The sequence below is a fragment of the Fundulus heteroclitus genome, unplaced genomic scaffold (assembly GCF_011125445.2).
Source record: "Fundulus heteroclitus isolate FHET01 unplaced genomic scaffold, MU-UCD_Fhet_4.1 scaffold_104, whole genome shotgun sequence".
In the NCBI taxonomy this organism is placed as follows: domain Eukaryota; kingdom Metazoa; phylum Chordata; class Actinopteri; order Cyprinodontiformes; family Fundulidae; genus Fundulus; species Fundulus heteroclitus.
This window is the reverse complement of record NW_023396508.1, coordinates 652,392-662,917: the sequence shown is the minus strand read 5'-3', so window position 1 is coordinate 662,917 and position 10,526 is coordinate 652,392. Positions and strand designations below refer to the sequence as shown.

Below are 10,526 nucleotides of genomic sequence, written 5' to 3'. Positions count from 1 at the left end.
TTCTCGACCGCGCGGTGAAATCATCTTGATTGGTAAATGTAAACTCTGTCTCCATATTTAATTTATTTGAATTAAATATGCATATTAAACTGTTCTACCTCTTGATTAATGTTTTCTCACTTGCGGCCAAATCTAGAACCGGGTTTAAGATGGGTTTTCAATAGACATGTAACAGCAGGCCGGTAAACCCAATCTTTAACAAAATGCAGCCAGCTGGAGCAGCTCCCTGTCCTCAGCCGCCGGATGGTCGTCCTCCTCTGGGTCAACCTCCTCGTCCTCCACGTCAAGCTGGTCACCTGCTGCTATACAAATATTGTGGAGGATGCAGCAGGTGGCAATTACTTTTGGGGCAAACGTCAGGTGGACCTCCAGCGCCCTTAAGAAGATGGAACGCCACCGTGTCTTCAGACCACCAAAGGCACCCCCAATGATGTTTGTCGCCCTGCCGTGGTTCCTGTTGTAGCATGCCTCCACTTGACCTGTACCAAATATAAAATTAACTTGTAATTTAGGTAATATGCTGTTATGTCTTAATCTTCTATCCAATTAATATAATCTATGTATCAATAGACCCCTTGCATCTGACGTCACGGTCACGTGATCGGGAGTGCGCGCCGCCATCTTGGTGGGCAGGCTAGTGTGACCATAGACATAATATAAGAGTAGACGCGTCATTGGGCGGGTTCTGCCTATGCTGCGATGCGTCAGAGCATCCGCCATCTTAAATGTGGCAAATCTGCAGTTACTCAGTCACTTAAACAGTATCAGAGGGACTTTAATCTCTGAATATACTTTGTATTCGTAGTATTTTTTTGTAATATTACAAGTTTATTTTCGTATCCCTTTAGCTTCATTGTCCTGAATTTATTCTCCTAAAGAATAAAAGTATTTAAAGTATTCTAACCTGGCCCTATTACTCCAGGAGTGAAATAATTCTGCAAACTGTGATTATTCTGGAAATGTTCCCCCTTAATTCTCATAATATGATGTTTTTATCATAACATTATCACTTTTGTGTGTGTTTGTTTAATTTTACTTTATTGACCTAGGACTTTTTTTCTCATATTATTAATTTTACCTCTTTAATACTCACCCAAAAAGTCTGTTCCTAAAGGTAACACGGTTTTATGAAATAATGAAGACCCCAATGTTTAGATTTAACAAATTGATCCATATATTCATAACACATACACACACAAAAAAAAAAAAAAAATATATATATATATATATATATATATATATGTGTGTGTGTGTGTGTGTGTGTGTGTGTGTGTGTGTATTTATTGCAGCACAGGAATGAGGCATCTTCTCTGATCCACGTTCACAATAGCAGAACTCAACTTTTTTCTGCCACATACAATATGGCGGTGACGTTGACGTGCGAACCTGCGCCCTATGTCTACGTATATATGTCTGTGAGCGTGACTACCAACCACTGCACAGCTTATTACTTGCATGGCCAGCAGAGCGTATACAAAAGACTATTCAATATGGTGCAAACCTGTTGCGTTGTTGGTTGCGGGAATTGTGCTGGGAGGGACAAAAAGTCTTTCTATAGGTTGCCTACCATAATAGACCGGCAGTGTGCTAAGACACTTGAGTTTTCAAGGCGCAGGCGGCGTGTTTGGCTGACACGAATTTCACGTGCTGATCTGGAGAACGTGAACATCAACAATGCACGCGTGTGCAGCGATCACTTTGTAAAAGGTAAGGTGCTGATTCATCAATGGATATGTTGATTGTAAATTAAATTAATGGAACGGTCTAGTAGCATGAGTAGTACTTAGTTAGATAGACTGGTAGGCATGTGGCATTGCTATGGCGTTGCTAACTCCTACAGTGTTTTCACGGCTAAAAAAAGCCGGGCATACACTGTACGAGTTTTTCAGTCGTGGTACTTATAAACATCTCAAACTGTGCTACGGAACCGCGGGGTTTAAAAGTTCACCGCTCACGATCTGTGCGGCGCGACGCTCGAAGGCGACCGGACTGTACACACTGTAAGTCGTGCCCCCTCTGGGACAGCTCGCTGTGGTGGCAGAGGCAGGGGAGCGACGGTGGGTGAACAGGGACCCAGAGCAGGGGGTAGAGCCCAGCTCACGCACCGCACCGGCGGCCGCGCGGCACGGCACGGCAGGTCGCCAGGCCCGCCCCGTGAGCGGAGGCATGCCGAAACAGGCAGCCAGCGCGTTGCGCGGACTGGAGCGCTTCCCCTTCCCAACCCCCCCGCGAGCCAACGTCCGGGCCCCGCGGAGGTCGCTTTGGGGATGCCTGCTCCCCTCCCTCCCATGGCGCACGACTGAAGAATCGGCCCGAAAAGGGAAAAAACTCATACGGTGTACGCGGGGCTAAGAGATCTGCATAGCTAGTCAGCTATGCAGATCTCTTAGGCTGGCAGAACGTAACCAGAGGCAGCAAACCTTGGCTGCAGCAGAGAGTCTACTGCTACTGTCAACGGATCATCAAGTGTCAGCTGATTCCATGTCAATTGTCACCCAGCTCTCTGCAGATAATCTCAATATATCAGACATACTACCTGTGGACATGGATATTGAGCATGTTGATGACGGGTCTGGAGTCAGCTGCCAGACTGACATCACCATGGAGCAGCTAGACATGGAGCAAAAGGAGCTGACACGCTTAATGGAGGAGAATTACAAGTTGCGAGATGAGTTGAAACGTAGCTCCTATTCACAGGAGATGATGGAAGGGGACGATGATTGCGTTAGATTCTACACTGGCCTTAGGACCTTTGCTGTTCTCATGATTGTCTATCAGAGCATTGAGGACTTACTGAGTCACACTGCTATGAGCAAGCTATCAAATTTCCAACAAATGCTCATAGCTCTAATGAAACTTCGACTCAACCTCACCAATCAAGATCTGGCATATCGCTTCAATGTATCACCATCAACCATCTCACGTGTAATCTCTAATGTTATTGACATAATCTTTCATAGACTCAGCTTCACACTACAATGGCCCTCCAGAGAGTATCTAAGGAACACAATGCCTATGGAATTCCGTAACCACTTTGGAGTTAAAGTAGCAGTCATTATTGATTGCTTTGAAGTTTTTATTGATAGGTCTTCCAATCTTGTGGCTCAAGCAACAACATGGTCTAATTACAAACATCACAACACAATAAAATTTCTGATTGGTATATGCCCTCAAGGTGCTGTCACATTTACTTCTAAAGCATATGGGGGGCGAGTGTCCGATAAAAGCATCACAGAGAGTTCAGGGTTTCTAAACAATCTTTTACCTGGGGATTTAGTCTTGGCTGACAGATGGTTTGACATTAGCGAATCGGTAGGCCTGATGTGTGCCTAAGTTAAAATACCTGCTTTTATGAAAGGTCGCAAACAGTTGTTGACAGCTGATGTTATTGACACCCGTAAAATTGCCCATGTAAGAATACATGTAGAGCGAGTGATAGGTTGCATTAGGCAAAGGTATACAATATCTGGTGGTCCAGTTCCGATTGATTATGTTACAAACCGTGATAAAGAAAACTTCACTCTTATGGATAAAATAGTTAAAGTAGCCTGTTACTTAAATAATCTTTGTAGAACAGTAATTCCTTTTGAGTAATACAAATTTGCCCTAAAACCACTGATATCTTATAAGGGGTTTTATGGTACATGTGTTCATTTGCCAGTATGATCAGTTCCCATGGTTACATTTGTACATTTATTGACTTTGAACAATAATAAAAAATTCTTTGAATCAAAAATATATATCAGTCTTTCATTTTAAAATGCATTTAAATGGTAAGCCAGTCCGATCAGTGGTCATTTCATTGTGTATGTCACTATTTGTTTTGCTGTCTTCATGTATTTTTTATACAGTAGAACCTGTCTACAACGACCACCTGGCCAATAGCTTCCTTTCATTCTGGAGCACCTCCAGGTGACTTCAGTCACCTGGAAGTGCTCCAGAATGACAGGAAGCCCCATTGGAACGGACAACACCGTTTCGTTTTAGCCAAAATGCTATACTAAATAGACTATTATAAATATGAAAGACCAAGGTGGTCGTTATACACAGGTTTTACTGTATGTATGAAATGACAGCTTTGTGATTTAATAAATTTGTTATAACTTAATGTTCTGTGTGTTTTTACACTTATAATAACCTGTTAGCCAATTTTCTATTTAACATTTTTGGTGTAAGCATGCTAAGCCATGTGCCTAGTGGTGGCTTGGTGCCAACAGGCAACAAGTCATTACCAAGCACATGACTGTGGGATATATATATATTAGATGGATGCTGTTTAACTGTTCTATATGTATTGATATTATATATATATATTGATATAAAGAAACATTTTTAAAAATCACATTGCAATCTTTAGTTGATCTTCAATCAGTTACCAATAATTTGCGAAACAACAGTGAAACCAACTTTTGGCAATAAGATAAAATGGTAATATTCCTACATTATTATACAGTACATATGTCCTTTTTAACTTAACTGATCATAAAACAGATATGCATTAATGTGATGTATGTAATTTTATTAAACATTGCACATACAAACACACACACATTCTATTGATATACACATGAAACACAACAAAAGATATATTGACAGGGTTTTTCTGACCTTTCATGGAGTATGATTACAGGGATATTCCATTAAATATAAACACAAGATGCAACTTATTATAAGAACTTAAAACTTAGCAGCCCAAAGACATGTGAATCTATTATTAAAATTTCACACTCAATTAAAAATGCATATACATGCATTCCTTGCAAATTCAAAGACCACTACGAACCCTGTAATACTCACAAATATGATTTACTAAACACAAAAATGTATACTCAAAATGCTAAGAAAACTACATTTCATATCTGTTTTAATTGGTAGGAGAAAAAACATTTATTTTGTCTTCTAGAAAAATACGCACCACAAACTTCCGGTAAAGCCACTTTTCGGAAAAAATTTTGGGCTGTTGGATAAACATCAGACCAGAAGTTTTTGTCTGGAAATATGCGTACTATAACCATGGTACCGTGTACCCATACAACAAGGTCTGCATAGTCTACTCCACATACATAAATCTGAGATTGTACTTGATAGTAGTACTCATGGTCTTTCTTCATCACAAGTGATCCTGATGAGTCTGTTTGAAAACAGTCATGCTGCTGTGGAGATGGTATGGTAAAAGGACACTTGACCTCAACCACACCAGTTCCACAGCAGCCACACTTTACCATACTGTCCGGTGACGCACCTAGTTCAGGATAGACAGGGTTAAGTCTAAGTCCAGACTTGTAGCACTGAACATCTTGATGACTAGCAGATATGATTTTGACATAGTCTTCTAGAGACTGTTTTTCATATTTGATTCCATGGGCAGTGGCTGCACTTTTAACCTTGCACTGCTCCGGGTAACATACAGCCTTGATGAGGCTCGGTGCTGGTTTATCCACACAAGTTCTGTATATGGCCTTCATCTTTGACGCTGTGAGGCGACCAGCACGAAATGTGTACCACAGCTTCGAGTTTGCCTGGTCCTGGGTAGCTTCCTCCACTGCAGTGGCCTGCTCAGCAGTAACTGCTATTTCAAGTTCACTGCAATACTCTGTAAGTTCTTGGTGCTGCATTCCCAAGAAGCGTTCCTCGCGTAGCTGCAGAAGGGGCAATGGGAATTCAGGTAGAGTGGAGCGAGGCATGAATGGTTGTTGATAATTCGGCTGGATGGCGAGGGCACTGGCTCTTGGCTCATGCACACTGAGTGCTTTCCAGAAAGCCTCCTGTCGACTTGGTGACAGAACAGTTCGCTTTGGATTACCGGGTGGTGCAGGTTTGGGAGTGGACGTCATGAGTGGAGAAGGGGAGTTGTCTATTACTTCATCCAACTTCAAGCGCTTTCTCCTAGACGACTGGAAGTCTACAGCAGACACCTCAGCGCTAAGAGATGAAAAGTCATGCATGGCAGGGGGGAGCATCCAGCAAGCCTTCTCAGACGTCACTGTTTTCCTCTCTCTTATCCGTGATGCAGCATCTAGCTTGAAGAGTAGAGCACCGACATGGGTGCAGGTTGAAGCGAGGCCAGCCTTGCAATCACAGTTAGCAGATATGATCGCACCTTCCTTCTCAGCCAGGATCCAGGTGCGTGTAGGGGTGGCTCTGACACTCTGAGAATGCATAACCTGTAAAAATGATAAAATGTATTTTAGTGTCATGGAAATTAGAATAAGGAAAATGCAGCTTCATATAAGATAAAAAATTGACTCGATTTTATTTGAGAATAAACTGAAAGAAAACTGCTTGTCTTACATTTTACTACCAAGTATCATAGTTGATAAGATCAGACTGCACCAAGCCGGGCATACACTGTAAGAGTTTTTCAGTCGTGGTACTTATATACAGCTACGGAACCGCAGGGTTTAAAAGATCACCGCTCACGATCTGTGTACGGCGCAACGCTCGGCGTGGGTGACAGGGACCAAGCCCACGGGAGGCACCGGGCGTCAGGGGGAACGGAGGGGAGAGAGGAAAGACGAGACGCGCGGCACGGCAGACCGCCCGGCCCGCACCCCCGTATGGAAAAAGACGGCCAGCGCGTCACACTGACCGGAACGCTCGCCCTTCCCTACACCCCCCCCCCCCTGCGAGCCGATGTCCGGGCCCCGCGGGTCCTAGGACCGGGCCGGGCAGAGGTCGCTTCGGGGACGCCCGCTCCCCTCCCTCTCTTGCCGGGGATGGAGAGGAGGGAGGGCGCTCCAGCTTGAACAACAGGATGCGCTCGCGAAAACCTCACGACGGTCGACTGAAACATGTTTGATTTTCAACCGACCGTCCGATTCCTGTTCGGGAGGTAGTCGTGACAACCCAATCGCCCCTCCTCCCCCCTCTACGGCCCGATTAAAAAAAACGACTGAAGAATCGGCCCGAAAAGGGCAAAAACTCGTACAGTGTACGCCCGGCTAAGTTATGAGAATAAACAACATTAGACTTACCCTTCCACGGACAACTGCTACATCATTCAGGTAACAAACAGACAGTTCACGTATCCATCCGGCAGTGAACTGTTTGTGCGCTTCCAAACTCTTGTAGGCCTTCATCTGATCGCCACTGTACGTTGGGGTGGGTGACAACACAAGGTAGTTCACCAGATCCGCGTAGCAAACTGATGGCCAATCATCGGGATTGGTAGAAAAATCCTTAATAGGAAGAGCCAAAGGGTCCGCATTACCAATCCTTGCACATTTAGTGAAGTAAGCTGCCTTATCAGAAGGCTGTAACTCATCCACGTAAGACTTTGATTGCATGTTGGCGCGTTGTGTAGACGATGGCATGCCAACCAATATGGCCGCCACGCAAGGGGTTCTGGGTAACGGAGTCACGTGGTTGCAAGGGGTCTATTGTGTGTCATTGTTGGCTCTATTTAAGGACAAGACGGTAAGAGATCTTACTGGCAAGCTGTTTCCCTATAGGCAAGGCAAGGCAAATTTATTTATATAGCACAATTCAGTACAGGGACAATGCAAAGTGCTTTACATGATTAAAATATAGCAAATTAAAACAGAATAAAAGCAAGTAGGAATAAAATGTAGATAGAAATTAGAACAAAGAAGTGGTGATTCAGTTAACTAGAACAGTTGAAGGCAATCCTAAACAAATGTGTTTTTAATCTTGATTTAAAGGAACTCAGGCTTTCCGCACCTTTACAATTTTCTGGAAGTTTGTTCCAGATAAGCGGAGCATAGGAACTAAATGATGCTTCTCCTTGTTTAGTTCTGGTTCTAGGTATGCAGAGTAGGCTGGAGCCAGAAGACCTTAGTGGTCTGGATGGTTGATACACCGATAACAAGTCTGTGATGTATTTAGGTGCTAAGCCATTTAGGGATTTATAGACTAACAGAAGTATTTTAAAGTCTATTCTCTGAGATACAGGGAGCCAGTGTAATGACTTTAGAACTGGGGTTATGTGCTCTACTTTCTTAGTCTTAGTGAGGACGCGGGCAGCAGCGTTCTGGATCAGCTGCAGCTGTCTGATCCACTTTTTAGGCAGACCTGTAAAAACACTGTTGAAGTAATCTATTCGACTAAAAATAAACGCATGGATTAGTTTTTCCAGATCCTGCTGAGACATCAGTCCTTTAATCCTAGAAATGTTCTTCAGGTGATAGAAAGCCGACGTTGTAACTGTCTTTAGGTGCTTTTGGAGGTTCAGGTCTGAGTCCATCACTACTCCCAGATTTCGGGCCTGATTGGTGGTTTTTAGCTGAAGCAGCTGGAGCTGTGTGCTAACTTTTGATCTCTCCTCTATTGGTCCAAATGTTGGGCAAATGTTTTGTTTTTATTCAACTGAAGAAAATTTTGGCACATCCACATATTGATTTCTTCTAGGCATTTACTCAGTGCTTGAACTGGTCCATAGTCACCTGGTGACATGGTGATGTACAGCTGTGTGTCGTCTGCATAGTTATGGTATAGGATGCAATGCAGGTCAGCCAGTGGCCATCCATGGGCCTTCTGGATTGGCAGCAGCTGAAGGAGGACGATGGAGGGCCTGTTTAGCCTGACGGCTGGTTTCAGGTCCCCTTTATTAAAAAAAAAAAATTGGAGGATTGGCACAGAGGTGTTTATCCTCACATATTTTGTTTCTGTTTCCTCCTATAAATAAAAAATGCCAAATGTTACCATAATTGTTTTTTCAATTCTCACCTTTTCACACCATAAAACTGTACCTGGTTAACATGCAGATTAATATACGTAGTTCTCAAGAAAGGAAAAGTAAAATGTATAGTGTTGTAAAACTAGTCAAGTATAGTAAATGTAACAAATGACTTCCCTTCTCTGGTATTTTGACCACTACTAATATATTAAAATTGTGTTTTCATTTTAATTATTTATAGAGAAATAGTCACAATTTTAATGTGATCACATGTTTAATACCAATGTTTTTTTTAAAGATAAAAGAAGGAAATAGGCTGTCAATCTTAAAATGCCAACTAGTTGGCACAGATGGGCTAGCAAAGCCTGCCTTCCGAGACTCCCCTGCCGCATCAATCTTCTCCTTGCCCGGATTTGCCTCCTTAATTGCTCCACCTCCTCTTCAGCCTGCTGGTAAAGCTGACCAACAACCAAAGCAACAGCAATATTGCTCATACTGCTCATTTTGTTTCTACAAAGTGCTGATTTTTTTAAAAAGATTTAATCGCCTCTACAACTACAACCAGTACAACTCCCAACAAAGACATTCCCACTATTGCTGGTTTTATACTCACAGCTTTGTAATTGTTTAAAATATTTTTTAGGCTTTTTTATATTAAAAATATTGTTTTAAAAATGTTTTCAATAAGATATGATGGTGTAGTGTATAGTTTTGAATGTTAAAGAAATGCTAAAGAGTCCGTACTTGTATGGTACGCATGCGCGGCTCCTATCTTCACACTCTGTGCTCGATTAACCAGCCTTGGAAACTGTGAAGTCAGACCACTGTTGTGAATTCGTATTCTCAAAGAAAAAATCTGTATTCTCAAGCAGCCGCTGCTGTTTGTGTTCATGAAGAGTAAAGCCCAAATTTAAACTTGAAATTTGTATATATTAGTTATTGAAGTTACTATTTAAATTGTATGTTGTATCTTTTGCATGAGATTTCAATTATGAGTTTACAAATGTTTGTTATGCACAACTTCTGACTACCATGCACACAAATGTCCTTTTATGTACAAGTTTCTTTTGACAGTGATCTTACCTCATAGAGAACACACATCACAGTTTAGTCTGTAAATCCACCTGGATGGTCTCTGATTCAGAGACATTTGACCGATCTGAGTGTCTCTTTCTTGCCACCGATGCACCTAAAAAAACCCAGGAACCTGTTGTGGATGTTCTGTGTAACTTTATTACAATTTAATTATTTTTATTTCCATAACCATTGTTATGATGGTTGTGTTATTGTTATTGTTACTGCAACTGCAATTTTTGTAATATATTTTTTGTATTTTATGTGTGTTCTGGTCATTTGAGCATGATTTAACATGCCGCCTTTAATATGGCTATAGAAAAGCTTGTTGCATATTTTTCTTTTGAAGATGTGGGGGACTGGGGTTGCATCAACCCGGTTAGGACACAGAAGGGGATACGTGGTGTTGAGGAAAATATCTTAGTCAGGCAGTTGTATGTAGAAATAACAAACCCCCCAGGTATGTTTCCCCTCTGTTGCCAGGTAAGATAACATTCAGCTTTAGTTTTATTGCAGGAGGGGGTAGGTCAGAAAAGGACAGTTCCTTTGTTCGAACAGATCCCCCCTCCTCCTAAAAAAACATGGGAGGGTCTCACCCTTAAAAAAATGTGTTCAGAGTTGTGAAAGTTAGACAGAATCCTGCATCGCCATGAGAGCAGCTTATAATGAATACTACAAATGGTAATGTAATTGTCATGGTTTAAGTTGTTTGGCTTCTTTCTTGTTTTGTAGTTCACCCAGCTCTCCCTCCCACAGCCATTAGTCACACCTGTTGGTAATCAGTCAGATGCATTTCACCTCCTAGTCTCCCTATTTA

General features: G+C 42.2%; 1 protein-coding gene across 1 annotated transcript; it reads right to left on the bottom strand.

The window, feature by feature from the left end:
• Positions 1 to 5,187: 5,187 nt before the first annotated feature.
• On the bottom strand, positions 5,188 to 7,375 carry LOC118558170. Its single transcript, XM_036128625.1, has 3 exons — positions 6,975 to 7,375; positions 5,341 to 6,164; positions 5,188 to 5,242 (listed from the first exon to the last, which is right to left on the bottom strand). Exons 1-3 carry the CDS (start codon positions 7,311 to 7,313, stop codon positions 5,188 to 5,190), a joined length of 1,218 nt encoding a protein of 405 aa, XP_035984518.1. The 5' UTR covers positions 7,314 to 7,375.
• Between the last annotated feature and the right edge of the window lie 3,151 nt (positions 7,376 to 10,526).